Source organism: Balaenoptera physalus (genome assembly GCF_965194825.1).
Source record: "Balaenoptera physalus genome assembly, chromosome: 2".
Classification (NCBI taxonomy): domain Eukaryota; kingdom Metazoa; phylum Chordata; class Mammalia; order Artiodactyla; family Balaenopteridae; genus Balaenoptera; species Balaenoptera physalus.
Window position 1 is genome coordinate 34,348,254 of NC_138883.1, and position 23,137 is coordinate 34,371,390.

At 38.4% G+C, this 23,137-nt stretch overlaps 1 protein-coding gene across 2 annotated transcripts in view; it reads right to left on the bottom strand.

Moving 5' to 3' along the window:
- Nucleotides 1–23,137, bottom strand: part of RAD51B (RAD51 paralog B) — a 648,001-nt gene that overhangs the window by 622,019 nt on the left and 2,845 nt on the right. For both annotated transcript variants that reach the window (XM_082451821.1, XM_082451822.1), the window contains 3 exons: nt 22,561–22,686; nt 16,524–16,637; nt 12,312–12,428 (listed from right to left, as the gene is read on the bottom strand). In XM_082451821.1, the coding sequence (XP_082307947.1) occupies nt 12,312–12,428; nt 16,524–16,637; nt 22,561–22,686 (357 nt within the window). The remainder of the gene's footprint in view (nt 1–12,311; nt 12,429–16,523; nt 16,638–22,560; nt 22,687–23,137) is intronic.

A 23,137-nucleotide genomic window follows, 5' to 3' on the forward strand; every position in this document is an offset into this window, starting at 1 on the left:
TCTGACTTAGGTCACTCTGTATGACAGTCTCTAGATCCATCCACGTCTCTACAAATGACCCAATTTTGTTCCTTTTTATGGCTGAGTAATATTCCATTGTATATATGTACCACATCTTCTTTATCCACTCGTCTCCCAATGGGGATTTAGGTTGCTTCCATGACCTGGTTATTGTAAATAGTGCTGCAATGAACATTGGGGTGCAAGTGTCTTTTTGAATTATGGTTTTCTCTGGGTATATGCCCAGTAGTGGGATTACTGGATCATATGGTAACTCTATTTTTAGTTTTTTAAGGAACCTCCATACTGTTCTCCATAGTGGCTGTATCAGTTTACATTCCCACCAAAAGTGCAAGAGGGTTCCCTTTTCACCACACCCTCTCCAGCATTTGTTGCTTGTAGATTTTCTGATGATGCCCATTCTAACTGGTGTGAGGTGATACCTCATTGTAGTTTTGATTTGCATTTCTCTAATACTTACTGATGTTGAGCAGCTTTTCATGTGCTTCCTGGCCATCTGTATGTCTTCTTAGGAGAAATGTCTATTTAGGTCTTCTGCCCATTTTTGGATTGGGTTGTTTGTTTTTTTAATATTGAGCTGCATGAGCTGTTTATATACTGTGGAGATTAATCCTTTGTCCGCTGATTCGTTTGCAAATATTTTCTCCCATTCTGAGGGTTGTCTTTTCGTCTTGTTTATGGTTTCCTTTGCTGTGCAAAAGCTTTGAAGTTTCATTAGGTCCCATTTGTTTATTTTTGTTTTTATTTCCATTACTCTAGGAGGTGGATCAAAAAAGATCTTGCTGTGATTTATGTCAAAGAGTGTTCTTCCTATGTTTTCCTCTAAGAGTTTTATAGCGTCTGGTCTTACATTTAGGTCTCGAATCCATTTTGAGTTTATTTTTGTGTATGGTGTTAGGGAGTGTTCTAATTTCATTCTTTTACAGGTAGCTGTCCAGTTTTCCCAGCACCACTTATTGAAGAGACTGTCTTTTCTCCATTGTATATCCTTGCCTCCTTTGTCATAGATTAGTTGACCATGGGTGCGTGGGTTTACCTCTGGGCTTTCTATCTTGTTCCATTGATCTATGTTTCTGGTTTTGTGCCAGTACCATAGTGTCTTGATTACTGTAGCTTTGTAGTATAGTCTGAAGTCAGGGAGTCTGATTCCTCCAGCTCCGTTTCTTTCCCTCAAGACTGCTTTGGCTATTTGGGGTCTTTTGTGTCTCCATACAAATTTTAAGATTTTTGTTCTGGTTCCATAAAAAATGCCGTTGGTAATTTGAAAGGGATTGCATTGAATCTGTAGATTGCTTTGGGTAGTATAGCCATTTTCACAATATTGATTCTTCTAAGCCAAGAACATGGTATATCTCTCCATCTGTTGGTATAATCTTTAATTTCTTTCATCAGTGTCTTATAGTTTTCAGCGTACAGGTCTTTTCTCTCCCTAGGTATTTTATTATTTTTGTTGCAGTGCTACATGGGAGTGTTTCCTTAATTTCTCTTTCAGATTTTTCATCCTTAGTGCATAGGAATGCAAGAGATTTCTGTGCATTTATTTTGTATCCTACAACTTTACCAAATTCATTGATTAGCTCTAGTAGTTTTCTGGTGGCATCTTTAGGATTCTCTATGTATAGTACCATGTCATTTGCAAACAGTGACAGTTTTACTTCTTCTTTTCCAATTTGTACTCCTTTTATTTCTTTTTCTTCTCTGATTGCCAAGGCTAGGACTTCCAAAACTATGTTGAATAATAGTGGTGAGAGTGGACGACATCGTTGTCTTATTCCTGATATAGAGGTAATGCTTTCAATTTTTCACCATTGAGAATGATGTTTGCTGTGGGTTTGTCGTATATGTCCTTTATTATGTTGAGGTAGGCTCCCTCTATGCCCACTTTCTGGAGAGTTTTTATCATAAATGGGTGTTGAATTTTGTCAAAAGCTTTTTCTGCATCTATTGAGATGATCACATGTTTTTTCTTCTTCAATTTGTTAATATGGTGTATCACTTTGATTGATTTGCATATATAGAAGAATCCTTGCATCCCTGGGATAAATCCCACTTGATCATGGTGCATGATCCTTTTAATGTGTTGTTGGATTCTGTTTGCTAGTATTTTGCTGAGGACTTTTGCATCTACATTCATCAGTGATATTGGTCTGTAATTTTCTTTTTTTGTAGTATCTTTGTCTGGTTTTGGTATCAGGGTGATGGTGGCCTCATAAAATGAGTTTGGGAGTGTTCCTTCCTCTGCAAGTTTTTGGAAGAGTTTGAGAAGGATGGGTGTTAGCTCTTCTCTAAATGCTTGATAGAATTCACCTGTGACGCCATCTGGTCCTGGACTTTTGTTTATTGGAAGATTTTTAATCACAGTTTCAATTTCATTACTTGTGACTGGTCTGTTCCTATTTTCTATTTCTTCCTGGTTCAGTCTTGGGAGGTTATACCTTTCTAAAAATTTGTCCATTTCTTCCAGGTTGTCCATTTTATTGGCATAGAGTTGCTTGTAGTAGTCTCTTAGGATGCTTTGTATTTCTGCGGTGTCTGTTGTAACTTCTCCTTTTTCATTTCTAATTTTATTTATTTGAGTCCTCTCCCTCTTTTTCTTGATGAGTCTGGCTAATGGTTTATCAATTTTGCTTATCTTCTCAAAGAACCAGCTTTTAGTTTTATTGATCTTTGCTATTGTTTTCCTTGTTTCTATTTCATTTATTTCTGCTCTGATCTTTAAGATTTCTTTCCTTCTGCTAACTTTGGGTTTTGTTTTTCTTCTTTCTCTAGTTCCTTTAGGTGTAAGGTTAGAATATTTATTTGAGATTTTTCTTTTTTCTTCACGTAGGCGTGTATAGCTATAAACTTCCCTCTTAGAACTGCTTTTACTGTATCTCATAGGTTTTGGATGTCGTGTTTTCATTGTCATTTCTCTCTAGGTATTTTTTGATTTCCTCTGATTTCTTCAGTGATTGCCGGGTTATTTAGTAACGTAGTGTTTAGCCTCCATGTGTTTGTGTTTTTTACGTTTTTTTCCCCTGTAATTCACTTCTATTCTCAAAGCGTTGTGCTCAGAAAAGATGCTTGATATGATTCCAATTTTCTTAAATTTACTGAGGCTTTATTTGTGACCCAAGATGTGATCTATCCTGGAGAATGTTCCGTGCGCACTTCAGAAGAAAGTGTAATCTGCTATTTTTGGATGGAATGTCCTATAAATATCAATTAAATTTATCTGGTCTATTGTGTCATTTAAAGCTTCTGTTTCCTTATTTATTTTCATTTTAGATGATCTGTCCATTGGTGTAAGTGAGGTATTAAAGTCCCCCACTACTGCTGTTAGCAGTTGCCTTATGTATTGAGGTGCTCCTATGTTGGGTGCATATATATTTATAATTCTTATATCTTCTTCTTGGATTGATCCCTTGATCATTATGTGGTGTCCTTCCTTGTCTCTTGTAACATTCTTTATTTTAAAGTCTATTTCATATGATATGAGTATTGCTACTCCAGCTTTCTTCTGATTTCCATTTGCATGGAATATTTTCTAGATCCCCTCACTTTCAGGCTCTATGTGTCCCTAGGTCTGAAGTGGGTCTCTTCTACACAGCATATATATGGGTCTTGTTTTTGTACCATTCAGCAAGCCTGTGTCTTTTGGTTGCAGCGTTTAATCCATTCACGTTTAAGGTAATTATCGATATGTATGTTCCTATGACCATTTTCTTAATTGTTTTGGGTTTGTTTTTGTAGGTCCTTTCCTTCTCTTGTGTTTCCCGCTTAGAGAATTTCCTTTAGCATTTGTTGTAGAGCTGGTTTGGTGGTGCTGAATTCTCTTAGCTTTTGCTTGTCTGTAAAGCTTTTGATTTCCCCATCGAATCTGAATGAGATCCTTGCCAGGTAGAGTAATCTTGGTTGTAGGTTCTTCCCTTTCATCACTTTAAGTATATCATGCCACTCCCTTCTGGCTTGTAGAGTTTCTGCTGAAAAATCAGCTGTTAACCTTATGGGAGTTCCTTTGTATGTTATTTGTCATTTTTCCCTTGCTGCTTTTGATAATTTGTCTTTGTCTTTAATTTTTGCCAATTTTATTACTATGTGTCTTGGCGTGTTTCTCCTTGGGTTTATCCTGTATGGAACTCACTGCACTTCCTGGACTTGGGTGGCTATTTCCTTTCCCATGTTAGGGAAGTTTTCAACTATAATCTCTTCAAAGATTTTCTCAGGTCCTTTCTCTCTCTCTTCTCCCTCTGGGACCCCTATAATGCGAATGTTGTTGCATTTAATGTTGTCCCAGAGGTCTCTTAGGCTGTTTTCATTTCTTTTCATTCTTTTTTCTTTATTCTGTTCTGCAGCAGTAAATTCCACCATTCATCTTCCAGGTCACTTATCCATTCTTCTGCCTCAGTTATTCTGCTATTGATTCCTTCTAGTGTAGTTTTCATTTCAGTTACTGTATTCTTCATCTCTGTTTGTTTGTTCTTTAATTCTTCTAGGTGTTTGTCAAACATTTTTTGCATCTTCTTGATCTTTGCCTCCATTCTTTTTCCGAGGTCCTGGATCATCTTCACTATCATTATTCTTAATTCTTTCTCTGGAAGGTTGCCTATCTCCACTTCATTTAGTTGTTTTTCTGGGGTTTTTATCTTGTTCCTTCATCTGGTACATAGCCCTCTGCCTTTTCACCTTGTCTATCTTTCTGTGAATGTGGTTTTTGTTCCACAGGCTGCAGGATTGTAGTTCTTCTTGCTTCTGCTGTCTGCCCTCTGGTGGATGAGGCTATCTAAGAGGCTTGTGCAGGTTTCCTGATGGGAGGGACTGGTGGTGGGTAGAGCTGTTTGTTGCTCTGGTGGGCAGAGCTCAGTAAAACTTTAATCCACTTGACTGCTGATGGGTGGGGCTGGGTTCCCCACCTGTTGGTTGCTTGGCCTGAGGCAACCCAACACTGGAGCCTAGCTGGGCTCTTTGGTGGGGCTAATGGCAGACTCTGGGAGGGCTCACGCCAAGGAGGACTTCCCAGAACTTCTGCTGCCAGTGTCCTTGTCCCCACGGTGAGCAACAGCCGCCCCCGGCCTCTGCAGGAAACCCTCCAACACTAGCAGTTAAGTCTGGTTCAGTCTCCCCTGAGTTCACTGCTCCTTCCCCTTGGTCCCGATGCACACACTACTCTGTGTGTGCCCTCCAAGAGTGGAGTATCTGTTTCCCCCAGTCCTGTCGAAGTCCTGCAATCAAATCCCACTAGCCTTCAAAGTCTGATTCTCTAGGAATTCCTCCTCCCATTGCCAGACACCCAGGTTGGGAAGCCTGACATGTGGCTCAGAACCTTCACTCCAGTGGGTGGACTTCTGTGGTATAAGTGTTCTCCAGTCTGTGAGTCACCCATCCAGCAGTTATGGGATTTGATTTTGCTGTGATTGCACCCCTCCTACTCTCTCATTGTGGCTTCTCCTTTGTCTTTGGATGTGGGGTATCTTTTTTGGTGAGTTCCAGTGTCTTCCTGTCGATGATTGTCCAGCAGCTAGTTGTGATTCTGGTGTTCTCACAAGAGGGAGTGAGAGCACATCCTTCTACTCCGCCATCTTGGTTCAGGCCTTCGGTTTAATTGATATTTATAGGACATTCTATCCAAAAACAGCAGATTACACCTTCATCTCAAGTGCACACGGAACATTCTCCAGGACTGATCACATCTTGGGTCACAAATCAAGCCTTGGTAAATTTAAGAAAACTGAAATCACATCAAGCATCTTTTCCGACCACAAAATTATGAGATTAGAAATCAATTACAGGGAAAAAAACGTAAAAAACACAAACACACAGAGGATAAACAATACGTTACTAAATAACCAAGAGATCACTGAGGAAATCAAAGAGGAAATCAAAAAATACGTAGAGACAAATGAAAATAAAAACACAACGATCCAAAACCTATGGGATGCAGCAAAAGCAGTTCTAAGAGGGAAGTTTATAGCTATACAAGCCTACCTCAAGAAACAAGAAAAATCTCAAATAAACGATCTAACCTTACACCTAAAGGAACTAGAGAAAGAAGAACAAACAAAACCGAAAGTTAGTAGAAGGAAAGAAATCATAAAGATCACAGCAGAAATAAACGAAATAGAAACAAAGAAAACAATAGCAAAGATCAATAAAATTAAAAGCTGGTTCTTTGAGAAGATAAACAAAATTGATAAACCATTAGCCAGATTCATCAAGAGAAAGACGGAGAGGACTCAAATCAATAAAATTAGAAATGAAAAAGGAGAAGTTACAACAGACACCGCAGAAATACAAAGCATCCTAAGAGACTACTACAAGCAACTCTATGCCAATAAAATGGACAACCTGGAAGAAATGGACAGATTCTTAGGAAGGTATAACCTCCCAAGACTGAACCAGGAAGAAATAGAAAATATGAACAGACCAGTCACAAGTAATGAAATTGAAACTGTGATTAAAAATCTTCCAACAAACAAAGTGCAGGACCAGATGGCTTCACAGGTGAATTCTATCAAGCATTTAGAGAAGAGCTAACACCCATCCTTCTCAAACTCTTCCAAAAACTTGCAGAGGAAGGAACACTCCCAAACTCATTCTATGAGACCACCATCACCCTGATACCAAAACCAGACAAAGATACTACAAAAAAAAGAAAATTACAGACCAATATCACTGATGAATATAGATGCAAAAATCCTCAACAAAATACTAGCAAACAGAATCCAACAACACATTAAAAGGATCATACACCATGACCAAGTGGGATTTATCCCAGGGATGTAAGGATTCTTCAATATTTGCAAATCAATCAATGTGATACACCAAATCAGCAAATTGAAGAATAAAAACCATATGATCATCTCAATAGATGCAGAAAAAGCTTTTGACAAAATTCAACACCCATTTATGATAAAAACTCTCCAGAAAGTGGGCATAGAGGGAACCTACTTCAACATAATAAAGACCATATACAACAAACCCACAGCAAACATCATTCTCAATGGTGAAAAACTGGAAGCATTTCCTCTAAGATCAGGAACAAGACAAGGATGTCCACTATCACCATTATTATTCAACATAGTTTTGGAAGTCCTAGACACGGCAATCAGAGAAGAAAAAGAAACAATAGGAATACAAATTGGAAAAGAAGAAGTAAAACTGTCACTGTTTGCAGATGACATGATACTATACATAGAGAATCCTAAAGATGCCACCAGAAAACTACTAGAGCTAATCAATGCATCTGGTAAAGTTGCAGGATACAGAAGTAATGCACAGAAATCTCTTGCATTCCTATACACTAACAACGAAAGATCAGAAAGAGAAATTAAGGAAACACTCCCATTTACCACTGCAACAAAAAGAATAAAATACCTAGGAATATACCTACCTAAGGAGGTAAAAGACCCGTACTCAGAAAACTATAAGACACTGATGAAAGAAATCAAAGATGACACAAACAGATGGAGAAATACACCATGTTCTTGGGTTGGAAGAAACAAACTTGTGAAAATGACTGTACTACCCAAAGCAATCTACAGATTCAATGCAATCCCTATCAAATTACCAGTGGCATTTTTTACAGAACTAGAACAAAAAATCTATAAACTTGTATGGAGACACAAAAGACCCCGAATAGCCAAAGCAGTCTTGAGGGAAAAAAACGGAGCTGGAGGAATCAGACTTCCTGACTTCAGACTATACTACAAAGCTACAGGAAGCAAGACAACATGGTACTGGTGTAAAAACAGAAATACAGATCAATGGAACAGGATAGAAAGCCCAGAGATAAACCCACGTACCTATGGTCAACTAATCTATGACAAAGGAGGCAAGGATATACAATGGAGAAGAGACAGTCTCTTCAATAAGTGGTGCTGGGAAAACTGGACAGCTACCTGTAAAAGAATGAAATTAGAACACTCCCTAACACCATACACAAAAATAAACTCAAAATGGATTCGAGACCTAAATGTAAGACCAGACGCTATAAAACTCTTAGAGGAAAACATAGGAAGAACACTCTTTGACATAAATCACAGCAAGATCTTTTTTTATCCATGGCCTAGAATAATGGAAATAAAAACAAAAATAAACAAATGGGATCTAATGAAACTTAAAAGCTTTTGCAAAGCAAAGGAAACTACAAAGAAGACAAAAAGACAACCCTCAGAGTGGGAGAAAATATTTGCAAACTAATCAACGGACAAAGGATTAATCTCCACAGTATATAAACAGCTCATGCAGCTCAATATTAAAAAAACAAACAACCCAATCCAAAAATGGGCAGAAGACCTAAACAGACATTTCTCCAAAGAAGACATACAGATGGCCAGGAAGCATATGAAAAGCTGCTCAACATCACTAATCATTAGAGAAATGCAAATCAAAACTACAATGAGGTATCACCTCATACCAGTTAGAATGGGCATCATCAGAAAATCTACAAACAACAAATGCTGGAGAGGGTGTGGTGAAAAGGGAACTCTCTTGCACTGTTGGTGGAAATGTAAACTGATACAGCCACTATGGAGAACAGTATGGAGGTTCCTTAAAAAACTAAATATAGAATTACCATATGCCCCAGCAATCCCACTACTGGGCATATACCCAGAGAAAACCATAATTCAAAAAGACACATGCACCCCAATGTTCATTGCAGCACTATTTACAATAGCCAGGTCATGGAAGCAACCTAAATCCCCATCGGGAGACGAGTGGATAAAGAAGATGTGGTACATATATACAATGGAATATTACTCAGCCATAAAAAGGAACAAAATTGGGTCATTTGTAGAGACGTGGATGGATCTAGAGACTGTCATGCAGAGTGAAGTAAGTCAGAAAGAGAAAAACAAATATTGTATATTAATGCATATATGTGGAGCCTAGAAAAATGGTACAGATAAACTGGTTTGCAAGGCAGAAATTGAGACACAGATGTAGAGAACAAACGTATGGACACCAAGGGGGGAATGTGGCGGGGGGGTGGGGGTGGTGGTGTGATGAATTGGGAGATTGGGATTGACATGTATACAGATATGTATAAAATAGGTAACTAATAACAACCTGCTGTATAAAAAAATAAAATAAAATAAAATAATTTTTTTAAATATCCGAATGATTTATAAAAAGATATTCCAGCTCATTAGTAATCAGGAAAATGAAAACTAAGGTCACAAAGATGGGCAGAAACTGAGAAATCAGGTAATACCAAGGCAAGAAGACATGGAGCAAGAGGTATTCGTGCACTGTGCTCATAGGAATGTAAACAGGCATAACCACTCTGGAGAACAATTTGTCCTGATTTTGCAAAGTTACCTATGTGCATATTCTATAATAACCAGCAAATCACTGCAAGGCAGATACCCTAGACAGGAGCCAGCTAGTAAATATTTTAGGCTTTGCAAACCATGAGGTCGGTCATAACTAACGCAACTCTGCCTTGTATCTCAAAAGCAGCCACAGACAAAATGTAAACAAATGAACATAGTTGTGTTACAATAAAACTTTATTTATAAAAAACAGGCAGCTGGCCGGATTTGACCACTGGGCAGTAGTTTGCCAATCTCTGCCCTAGAGAAATACCTGTACATGTGATCCAGGAGACATGTACAACAGTTTTTACAGGACTTGTTTATATTAGCAGCAAACTGCTAATATTTGGAAACAACCCAAATGTTCACTCACAGGAGAAGGGGTAAATAAACTGTGGCCATATTTTCAAAATGGAGTATGACACAGCAGTGAAAGTGAATTATACTCTTGCTACTTGCAACATGGATAAATCTTAGAAAATAATATTAAGTGGAAAAATCAATTCATAGAAGAGATATGATTTAATCACCAATATATGGTGTAATAGAGCTCAAAAATAAGCAAAACTAAATAAAATGCTACATTTCCTATGTATACGGGTGATAAAGGAAAACTATAGGTTTTGGTAACCATTGGGGAAAAAAAGTATAGCAATGGTAGAATCACTATGCTGTACACCTGACACTAATATAATATTGTAAATCAACTATAGTTCAATTTTTAAAAAATAGTATAGCAATGGTGGAGATTCAGGATCCAAGTTACCTCCCAACAGAAGGCCAAAGATGGGATCAGGGAGGAGCCCACAGTTGGTTTCAAAGATTTTAGTATTGTTCTGCGTTTTATATTGGGTCACAGGCTCATAAATGTTCATAACTTACACATGCAGGATGTGTTTAATCTTGTATACGTAAGATAGATATTAAGTTTTTGTTTTTAATACAAGGTCAACAAATACTCCCTGTTCTCAGCTGAAAAATCCCAAAAAGATTGCAGAGGCGACCTGTAGCTGAAACAGAAAGTAGAGAACTTGCCTCTAATAAGCAATCAGGGTATTTATATTCCATGTCAGCCAATCAGATGATGAAAAAACATCTAATGGCTTGTAACTATCTCTTGGATTTAGAAAGAATTGATAAAAGCTACATGAAAAAGTATTGAAAACTATTCCAAAACTTAAAAAATAAAAAAGTATTTGTTGGTTAATCTTCCCGAAGTTTTGCTATTTAAATAAGTAAGTTTATAACTGTGGATCACAATTACTATAAAGCCTCTTTCTTTTTTTTAAAAATAAACCTATTTCAGCAAAGGTCCAACTAGATCACAAAAAGATTATGTAAGATAGGATTCTGGCACCATCTGGTGACAGTGCCCTGCAACAGCACATTCTAATTTCTATTAAAGGTTAATTCACTTATTCATTCATTTACCTACTATCCAATAGGCATCTACTAGGCATAGCACACACACATTTTAAAATCTTTCTTGGTGGGTTTCCCTGGTGGCACAGTGGTTAAGAATCCACCTGCAAATGCAGGGAACACGGGTTCGAGCCCTGGTCCGGGAAGATCCCATATGCTGCAGAGCAACTAAGCCCATGTGCCACAACTACTGCGCCTGCGCTCTAGAGCCCATGAGCCACAACTGCTGAGTCCGTGAGCCACAACTACTGAGCCCGTGTGCCACAACTACTGAAGCCCGCATGCCTAGAGCCTGTACTCCACAACAAGAGAAGCCACCACAATGAGAAGCCCACGCACTGCAACGAAGAGTAGCCCCCGCTCACCACAACCAGAGAAAAGCCTGCACGCAGCAACGAAGACCCAATACAGCCAAAAATAAAATAAATTAAAAACTTAAAAAAAAAAAACTTTATAAAAAAAAAATCTTTCTTGCTTGGAAGACCGGAAATAAAATAATGTATACTATCTAAAACAGGTTCCCTATTTTCAAGGGAAAATATCTACAGTTAAATTTATGCCTATCAGAATATAAGCGTCTACTCTTGCTAAAAGTTTGTTTCAAGCATCTATTCCTCTAGAACTCTCAGGCAAGAAGTCCCTCAGGAGTGTACTGGTAAACATAGTCTATGGAGTCACCACACGAGGACCAGTAAGCACATGAATGCAGTTTTCAAGGAAAAGAACTGTTGTGGTTTTAAAATACCCTCAAATTCCTGACACTTCTTTCAAAAGGTAGAGTCTAATTTCCCTTTCCCTGAATGTGGGCTGGACTTAATTACCCGCTTCTAAAGAAGAGAAAGTGGCAGAAGTGACGGTGTACAACTTCTAAAGCTAAATCATCAAAGGAATAGCCATTTCCATCTTGCCTGAGGGAGTCAGACATCGTGCCATGAGGAGACTCAAGCAACCTGTGGAGAGGCCTCTGGGGAGGAACTGTGACCTCCCGCCAACAACCGGCACCAAGCTGCCCCCTTGCATCCTTCGCCAACATCACTGAGCTAAGCCACTCCCAAAGAAACGGAAATCAATGTTTATTGTTGTTTAAGCCACTTAGTTTGGGGGTAATTTGTTATGCAACAATATATAACTAATACAATGACCTATTACTTCCTAGAACCAAATTTTATCTTTAACAGGAAGTAAAAATAGCTCACTTCAGTTTAATACTATAATTTGCCCGCATGTTAATAAAATTTCAAATTTTCCTTCCTAATACACTAAGTAGTGATCCTTTTCTAATTCCTCCAAATTGTTTCATATTATTTCATAATATTCATCACTTTCTAATTCAAAGAAACAGCAACCCAAGCAGATTTCAGTCAGTCAGCAAGGATTTTTTGGACCATCTTCCTTTTGATGTACTGTACTAGTATTGTACTAGGGACTGAGTGGAGAACCATGCCCTTGAGGTACTTATAATTTAATTTAGATGAATATTCCCAAAATAATTTATGTTTTTAGTTAACCTTTTTCTCCTGGCTCTGAAGGTTCTAAGTCAATGGAAGAAGGTTTGGAAAGTTTCTTTTTTACCTCTGTGAGGGATCCACAAGCTACACCACCATGCAGGGCTTCATCTAAAGCAGAGAGGGTTGTAGATAAAAATGCTGGTGATGGAGCAGCAGACCTCTGTGTCTTTATCTCATAAGCCTGAACAAAGAAGAGATTAAGTTATTTTCAACCTCCATATTTATTCAAAAACATAAGTCAACTCCAAACTCAAATTTTAGCAATTGGAACCCCAATCCCCTTTATTTCCCTCTACTATTTATTTATTCAACAACTATTTACTCTGTGCTGGGACTGTGCTAGATTTCGGGGCTGTGATATAAAAGACAGAGCCCCTGCCCCAAAGTACTTATAGCCAACTAGGGACTATGAAGTTAGGACTAGAAACTAAGCAATTACAATACACTTAAATAAGAGATACTGTGATAGGGCAAGTGGAGACCTGGAGAGAGTATACCTGATCTGGATTTTGTGATATAGGAAGGCTTCAAGGGAGATCTGGACGTCTGAGCTAAAACCTGAAATGACTGTTAGACAGGCAAAGGGAACGTGCATGTTCCTGCCAAAGAGACAAGAATGTACGAAGAAAGGTCAAGAAGCAAGAAAGAAAGGAAATGGAAACTCACAAAAACTACAAAAAACAAAAAGAGTTAATTTAGAACAGCTGAAAGAAGGCGTGAGGTCGTGGTATGGCAAGCAACGAGGCTGGAGAAATAAGCAGGGGCCGAATCAGGAAAAGCGTTGCTGAAGTGTGGCGTGTAGGCTGAGAGCAACAGGGAGTGACACGGCCAAGCTACCATTTCAAACCAAGGTTGCTTTGCGAAGAACAGCTTGAAGGTGGATGGGGTAGACTAAGAAATGGCCTCCCAAAAGACAGCCACATCAAATCCTTGGAACCTGTGAATATTACCTTATTTGGAAAAAGGGTCTTTGCAGATGTGGTTAACATGATTACATACCCACCAGCAATGTGTAAGAACACTTGCCTCTCTGCAATCTCTAACATTAAAAATTACTACTATTATATTAAGTTGCCCAAAACTGAAGTCAAGCCACAGAACTGAAATCTTTCATTCCTCCATTCATTCTAAAAATATGAATTAATTGCCAACTGCATGCCATATACTATGATAAGCTCTGGGAATACAGTGGTAATCCAAACAGACCTAGTTTCTACCCACCTAAAGTTTACAATTTAATAAGTCTAGGTCTCAAATCCAAGGCTCTTCTGCTCCTATGAGGACGTAGGAAGACCAGTATATTAATACTTATGAGCCATAAATGTGCCCACTCTTGTCTAATCTCACCTACTGAGTTCTTAGATCACTTAAAACATGGATTGCCACAGAGTTTTTTAAAGGCTACATTCACGCACATAAAATAACTAGAAAAGCTACAGTAAAGGCATGTGCCTTTCATCTGATTTAGAAATACCTAAATATTGCCTACAGTCTATCAGGCAACATAGGTGGGCATGGGGACACTTTACAGACATGTAAAGGCAGCCCAATCTGTTAACATTAAAGTACTTCCTTTGCAACTGTAAATGTAATTACTAGAATAATAGATCTCGTGACTCAAAAAGCTACTAAAATGAACTAACAGAACAAGACTTCAGAAATAATAGTGTGTACATAAGTGAGACAAAGAGGGACACTGCGATATAACACACCACCAGTTTTCTTCTACTTTGGAGGCTGCTTCTTAGATTCATTGTTATCTAATCTGATCTTGAAATGTTGGCTGGATTCGGGACTTGGTCTTGGGCACACTTACATTCTTACTGTACATACCTTGTAGGCAATCTCTCACCCATTTTCACGGCTTTGACTACCATGTTCACACCAATGACTCCCCAATGCACGCTTCTAGTGCAGACCCCTCCTTCAAGCTCAAAGTCCACATATTTAACTGCCTACTTCGCATCTCTACTCGATGTTTCACAAGCACCAAAAATTCGACAGGTACTAACGAATTCATGATCTGCCTCCCTCAAACCTGATCCTCTTCCAATATTCCTCATCTCAGGAAACGGTACCACCCAATCTTTCAAAGCAAAATCAAGGAATCATCTCTGACACTTTCCTGTACCTCACCACCACCCACAGCCAAATCATCACCGAATCCTATTCATTCTACCTCCTAAGTATCTCTCACGATAACTGACATTATACCGTCAGCATCAGTACCACACTAATAGCCCATGTCACAATCTGTCTATAATACAGTCATAGATACCTAACTAGTCTTCACAAATATTTTCTTGTTCCTTTTCAATCACTTGTCTATGTTTAAAGACTGAGTTTTTAAAAACACGTATTGGATTACTCCCTTTGAAGATTTGTCACTGCTTTCAGAATAAAGTCCAAAATCCTTAACGTGGTCTGCAGGCCCCAGTGACCTGACCCCTGCTTGCTTCTCCAGCTTCATCTCTTGCCACTCTCTTCCTTGCCGCTACGTTCATTCACACTGGCCTGACTTTCTTACCATACAAGCACCATTCTCCTGCTCTTCTCAGGGGCTTTGCATTTCCCAGTCACAGTGCCTGCAAACTCTTCCCTGCTCCCTCCCTTCCCAACTCCTTTGTCCATCTCTCTCCTATTCATCCTTCAGGTTTTAGCTGAAGTATCGCTTCCTTGAGGGAGCCCTTCCTAAGGACCCCTAAACTAAGTAATGTCCCTGTTATTCAGTTTCTAAGCTCTTTGTACTTTTCTTTGATAGGACTTGTCATTACTACAATTAACTAATCATTTATATAATTATTTGTTTACTGTCTGACTGTTCCCACTAGACTGTAAGCTACATGAGGGCAGGAACTTTATCAGTCATCTTCACTATAACATCCCCAGTACCTGACAGATCCGTGGCTGGCACTCGATAAATATTGGTTGAAGGAATAAATGATTGAATAAATAAATTAACAAAAAAAGCTTTGTGAGGGAATGAACTAAGGCTAAGCCAATATTTAAGACAGGATTCAAATCTAAAGAATTTTACAAGAGTAATCTACAACGAAGGAGAAAGATGGCTCTTTGAACTGGCATTTGGAATGGTAGTGACATTGTAGCTGAAAGTGGTGATGGAAGTGGAGACTAAAGGTGAAATTCCTACCCACAATCTCTTACTTGATTATCTAACTAGGAATATGCCATAGGTATTGACCAAATAGAATGACAGATGTCAAACCAAAATGTTCTCTTGGTGATTTACAACCTTCAAAATAGTGACAAGTTAACTTGAGCCTCGTCACGGAATCATAAGATACTATTTTAACTCTCTCACTTCTCCCATAAAACAAAGTGAGCTGTTCAAAGATACCAGATCAATGACAAAGCTAAGACTACTGCCCATCTCTAACTCCAATTCTAATTCTCCTTCTGACTATTTTGCCTTTAATGTATTTTCCTTAGATAAGAGCTAAATCTGAACAAAAGAAAATCCTCAATTTGTTCATTGTTTTCAAAGTTTCAAATGACACAAATATTCCTTCCTTCCTCCTTCACAGAGTTAGACCCTACTTTATTGCTTGGTGGTTACCAAATTTCAATATAAGGTAGTAAGGTAAGTAATTTACAACCCACATAAACAAATACATTTGCAAAACACCGGACAGACTTTTAGGCAACTCTTATTCTGGGAAAACAAGATATTTTCTACCATGCACTAAACCTACATTTTGAAAAGTTAAAGTCATGAGACAGAAAGTATGAAATAATAGTACAGACTGATGAGGGCTTATTACAAAACACTTTAACTCTTCTCAGGAGTGAGGATAAGTTTTCAAGTATTATTCATTCAATCAGTAAGAGAGTATAAGTCCAACAGGTGTACTTTATGATGCACAGTAAGTAATGATGATAAAAGTTAGTATTACAGAGACAGGAGCATTCTAAAATTAATAGTATATTATACTTTAACCATGAGGTTCACAAATTCTACCCAAACAAACAAAAGAGAAAGATAACCTTTTGAAATATCACTACCAGCTACAGAGAAAAAAAAAATCCTATTACCCTCTCATTCCCATAATTAGGAACTGTCTCCCATGAGCTTATAAACTACATAAATTTCTTACATATATTCTCATTAGAGGACTAACTCTATGCTGTGAGGGTTGGTATTTTTGAGGTGCTCATCTCTATTTTTGCTTTTGCCTCATCGCCCAAAAGATTTTAAACAAGATACAGAATCATTTCAAAACAAAAATCAAATCATAATTCTAAAATATATACATACCGTTTGCATCTGTGGGGCACAGGCCCTGCTGACCACACACAAAAGTTCATGGACACCTTGATAACTAAGGCCAGTCATCTTCATAAGCTCCAGTGGGGAAAGACATAGAAAGTCCTAAAAAACATAAAGAAAATATTTTAAATATATATGTGCAACAAAGATACTGGAATTAAAAGGAAACTTTCAACTGACACTATCCATGTGTAAATAAAGCAGAATTTATTGTAGATCAGGGACTTCGCTGGTGGTCCAGTGGTTAAGACTCCACGCTCCCAATGCAGGGGGCCTGGGTTCAATTCCTGGTCAGGGAACTAGATCCCACATGCCACAACTAAGACCCGGCACAGCCAAATAAATCCAAAAGAATTAAAAAAAAAAACCAAAAACAAAATTTATTATAGATCAAAGATTTATATGTTTCTTATAGTATTTTCCCCCTAAATAGCCCTTAACTAAAAGATATGATGATATAATCTTATCCTCTAATTATCCACCTTGGAATATACCAGAGGACACACCAAGTAACAATACATAGCAGCAGAATCCAACTCAGGTGTATGTTGGCGCTGCCCTTGTGCCTGAAAGAGTTTCGGCACAAACAGATGACCAGAAAGAGTCAGGCTGAAATGAGTTTCTTCAAATGACAATGAAAACACGATGACCCAAAACCTATGGGATGCAGCAAAAGAAGTTCTAAGAGGGACGTTTATAGCAATACAATCCTACCTCAAGAAACAAGAAAAATCTCAAATAAACAACCTAACCTTACACCTAAAGCACTTCGAGAAAGAAGAACAAAAAAACCCTAAAGTCAGCAGAAGGAAAGAAGTCATAAAGATCAGATCAGAAATAAATGAAAAAGAAATAAAGGAAACAATAGCAAAGATCAATAGAACTAAAAGATGGTTCTTTGAGGAGATAAACAAAATTGATAAACCATTAGCCAGACTCATCAAGAAAAAAAAGGGAGAAGACTCAAACCATAGAAATTAGAAATGAAAAAGGAGAAGTAACAACTGACACTGTAGAAATACAAAGGATCATGAGAGATTACTACAAGCAACTATATGCCCAAAAAATGGACAACCTGGAAGAAATGGACAAATTCTTAGAAAAGCACAACCTTCTGAGACTGAACCAGGAAGAAATAGAAAATATAAACAGACCAATAACAAGCACTGAAATTGAGACTGTGATTAAAAATCTTCTAACAAACAAAACCTCAGGACCAGACGGCTTCACAGGTGAATTCTATCAATCATTTAGAGAAGAGCTAACAGCTCTGCTTCTCAAACTCTTCCAAAATATAGCAGAGGGAGGAACACTCCCAAACTAACTCTATGAGGCCACCATCACCCTGATACCAAAACCTGACAAAGATGTCACAAAGAAAGAAAACTACAGGCCAATATCACTGATAAACATAGATGCAAAAATTCTCAACAAAATACTAGCAAACAGGATCCAACAGCACATTAAAAGGATCATACACCATGATCAAGTGGGGTTTATCCCAGGGAAGCAAGGATTCATCAATATACGCAAATCAATCAATGTGATACACCATATTAACAAATTGAAGGAGGAAAACCATATGATCATCTCGATAGACACAGAAAAAGCTTTCAACAAAATTCAACACCCATTTACAATAAAAACTCTCCAGAAAGTAGGCATGGAGGGAACTTACCTCAACATAATAAAGGCCATATATGACAAACCCATAGCCAACATTGTTCTCAGTGGTGAAAAACTGAAACCATTTCCACTAAGATCAGGAACAACAAAAGGTTGTCCACTCTCACCACTATTATTCAACATAGTTTTGGAAGTTTTAGCCACAGCAATCAGAGAAGAAAAAGAAATCAAAGGAATCCAAATCGGAAAAGAAGAAATAAAGCTGTCACTGTTTGCAGACAATATGACACTATACATAGAGAATCCTAAAGATGCCACCAGAAAACTACTAGAGCTAATCAACGAATTTGGTAAAGTAGCAGGATACAAAATTAATGTACAGAAATCTCTTGCATTCCTATACACTAATGATGAAAAATCTGAAAGAGAAATTAAGGAAACACTCCCATTTACCATTGCAACAAAAAGAATAAAATACCTAGGAATAAACCTACCTAAGGAGACAAAAGACCTGTATGCAGAAAACTATAAGACACTGATGAAAGAAATTAAAGATGATACAAACAGATGGAGAGATATACAATGTTCTTGGATTGGAAGAATCAACATTGTGAAAATGACTATATTACCCAAAGCAATCTACAGACTCAATGCAATCCCTATCAAACTACCAATGGCATTTTCCACAGAACTAGAACAAAAAAATTTCACAATTTGTATGGAAACACAAAAGACCCCGAATAGCCAAAGCAATCTTGAGAAAGAAAAATGGAGCTGGAGGAATCAGGCTGTTGGACTTCAGACTATACTACAAAGCTACAGTAATCACAACAGAATGGTACTGGCACAAAAACAGAAATATAGATCAATGGAACAGGATAGAAAGCCCAGAGGTAAACCCACGCACATATGGTCACCTTATTTTTGATAAAGGAGGCAAGAGTATACAATGGAGAAAAGACAGCCTTTTCAATAAGTGGTGCTGGGAAAACTGGACAGCTACATGTAAAAGAATGAAATTAGAACACTCCCTAACACCATACACAAAAATAAACTCAAAATGGATTAAAGACCTAAATGTGAGGCCAGACACTATAAAACTCCTAGAGCAAAACATAGGCAGAACACTCTATGACATAAATCACAGCAAGATCCTTTTTGACCCACCTCCTAGAGAAATGGAAATAAAAACAAAAATAAACAAATGGGACCTAATGAAACTTAAAAGCTTTTGCACAGCAAGGGAAACCATAAACAAGACGAAAAGACAACCCTCAGAATGGGAGAAAATATTTGCAAATGAAGCAACTGACAAAGGATTAATCTCCAAAATTTACAAGCAGCTCATGCAGCTCAATATCAAAACAAACAAAGAACCCAATCCAAAAATGGACACAAGACCTAAATAGACATTTCTCCAAAGAAGATATACAGATGGCCAACAAACACATGAAAGAATGCTCAACATCACTAATCATTAGAGAAATGCAAATCAAAACTACAATGAGGTATCACCTCACACCAATTAGAATGGGCATCATCAGAAAATCTACAAACAACAAATGCTAGAGAGGGTGTGGAGAAAAGGGAACTCTTTTGCACTGTTGGTGGGAATGTAAATTGATACAGCCACTATGCAGAACAGTATGGAGGTTCCTTAACAAACTAAAAACAGAATTACCATATGACCCAGCAATCCCACTACTGGGCATATACCCAGAGAAAACCATAATTCAAAAAGACACATGGGGGCTTCCCTGGTGGCGCAGTGGTTGAGAGTCCGCCTGCCGATGCAGGGGACACGGGTTCGAGCCCTGGTCTGGGAAGATCCCACATGCCGCGGAGCAACTAGGCCCGTGAGCCACAACTACTGAGCCGGCGCGTCTGGAGCCTGTGCCCTGAAATAAGAGAGGCCACGATAGTGAGAGGCCCGCGCACCGCGATGAAGAGTGGCCCCCGCCTGCCACAACTGGAGAAAGCCCTCGCACAGAAACGAAGACCCAACACAGCCAAAAATAAATAAATAAATAAATAATAATTAAAAAAAAAAAAAAAAGACACATGCACCCCAATGTTCATTGCAGCACTATTTACAATAGCCAGGACATGGGAACAACCTAAGTGCCCAACAACAGATGAACAGATAAAGAAGATGTGGCACATATATACAATGGAATATTACTCAGCCATAAAATGAAACGAAATTGAGTTATTTGTAGTGAAGTGGATGGACCTAGAGTCTGTCATACAGAGTGAAGTAAGTCAGAGAGAAAAACAGATATCATATGCTAACACATATATATGGAATCTAAAAAAAAGGTTCTGAAGAACCTAGGGGCAGGACAGGAATAAAGACACAGACATAGAGATTGGACTTGAGGACATGGGGAGGGGGAGGGGGAAGGGTAAGCTGGAATGAAGTGAGAAAGTGACATGGACTTATATATACTACCAAATGTAAAACAGATAGCTATTGGGAGGCGGCCGCATGGCACAGGGAGATCAGTTCGGTGCTTTGTGACTGCCTGGAGGGGTGGGATGGGGAGGGTGGGGGAGAGGCGCAGGAGGGGGTAGATATGGGGATGTGTGTGTATGTATAGCTAATTCACTTTGTTGTAAGGCAGAAACTAGCACACCACTGTAAAGCAATTATACTCCAATAAAGATGTTAAAATAAATAAATACAAGTTTGTACTACTTAAAAAAAAAATGAATTTCTTCCTAAGCTATGAAATCATTCAGAGGAAGTATTTAATAATTGAAAGAAAATAAAAGCGACTATGGAGGGACTTCCCTAGTGGCTCAGTGGTTAAGAATCTGCCTGCCAATGCAGGGGACATGGGTTCGATCCCTGGTCCGGGAAGATCCCACATGCCGCAGAGCAACTAAGCCAGCATGCCACAGCTACTGAAGCCCACGCAACCTAGAGCCCATGCGCCACGACTACTGAAGCCCGCATGCTCTAGGGCCCGCATGCCGCAACTACTGAAGCCTGGGCGCCTAGAGCCCGTGCTCCACAACAAGAGAAGCCACCACAATGAGAAGCCTGCGCACCACAATGAAGAGTAGCCCCCGCTTGCTGCAACTAGAGAAAGCCCGCACACGGCAACGAAGACCTAATGCGGCCAAATAAATAAATAAATAAAACTGACTACGGAATGAAATGTTAAATTTCATACTTTTAAGAGTGTTTCAAAGTATGAACATCAGGATTATAAAATGCATAACAGAGGAAGCACAGACATCATTAACACATAAAGCAATTTTTTAAAAATTGCAGCACGCTCTGAAAGTCTGTCTTATTAAGGATTAAATCCTAACAGAAAACCTTAAATCTTATTTAGCCTCCTAAGAGGGATTTGCTTTACTCTTTTGCTTAAATATACAACATCTGCTTTATATGTTTCTCTCACTCCATCAATAGAAAAATAATCCTAACTACTAATTTTTCTTGCTTTCAAGAGAAATTACCCATTTTTAATACTGTCTCCTCATTTGAGTCATATTTCTCATGTAACTGCAAAATTTCTTTTATGAGGACAAAACTTCTCTAGAATCCCAAATAAAAGGCGCAGGTGTACTTCACCTGCTATGAGCATTCTCCCCACCCAACCCCACCCAAAATGCAAAAATCTTGAATTTGGATAAATGAAATCACATTTGGAAATACAAGCTAAGTGGTTTGTTATTTAAAATTAGCAAGCACCATATTTATCTTTTCTTATAAACCTAAATGTTCATATTTCAGGTGTAATTAAGAGTTATTGGGCTTCCCTGGTGGCGCAGTGGTTGAGAATCTGCCTGCTAATGCAGGGGATACGGGTTCGAGCCCTGGTCTGGGAAGATCCCACATGCCGTGGAGCAACTAGGCCCGTGAGCCACAACTACTGAGCCTGCGCGTCTGGAGCCTGTGCTCGGCAACAAGAGAGGTCGCGACAGTGACAGGCCCGCGCACCGCGATGAAGAGTGGCCCCCGCTTGCCACAACTAGAGAAAGCCCTTGCACAGAAACGAAGACCCAACACAGCCAAAAATAAATAAATTAATAAATTAATTTTTTTTAAAAAGTAACAAATGTTCAAGTACAATTGGTGTCTTTAAAAAAAAAAAACAAAAGAGTTATTTAGGTACACAAGATTAATCTGTGGGACTTCCCTGGCAGTCCAGTAGTTAGGACTTCACCTTCCACTACAGGGGGTGCGGGTTCGATCCCTGGTCAGGGAGCTAGGATCCCATATGCCTCATGGCCAAGAGGCCAAGACATAAAGCAGAAGCAATGTTGTAACAAATTCAACAAAGACTTTGGAAATGGTCCACGTCATAAGAAAAAAGAAAAAGAAAAAAGAAAAGATTAATTTGTACTTAAAGTTTCTCACTGAAAAAAATTAAATAAATTTTACCTGGCAGGTAACAATCTGATGTCTGTTCAGACGGTCACACAGCTCTTGTGATAAACCCACTCGTCTTAGTTTCTTGCTACCCATGGCTTCAGATGCAGCAAGATAAAGAAGAACCTTGAAAAAAAGCTGGAAAATAGCATAAGCAACAGTAGATGGGCTATCGAAAACACTCTACAAAATAAAAAATCCTTCAAGCGTCTCCATATACAAAATGAAACGTATGGTATTTAAAATATTACTGATAAAATAAAGGAAGGCAATAAAATCTTTCCAAATATTTTAAACAGGGGAGACAACCGTTTGTCAAACATGCACACACAGAAACAAGACAATATAAGAATGTGCAATTCACACAATTCTTTAAAACTTATTACACAAATATAATAACACCGTTTCACATTTATATAGCATCTTAAGATTTTCAGTGCATTTATAAACTTTATTTGGATATGTAATTAATACACACATTTCCAAACAGCACTCCCAGAAAGTCTTTACTTTCATTGCACTGTAACAATAATAAATTTATTGACCACCTACTGTATACCAGGCACTGTTCCAAAGCTTTACATCAATT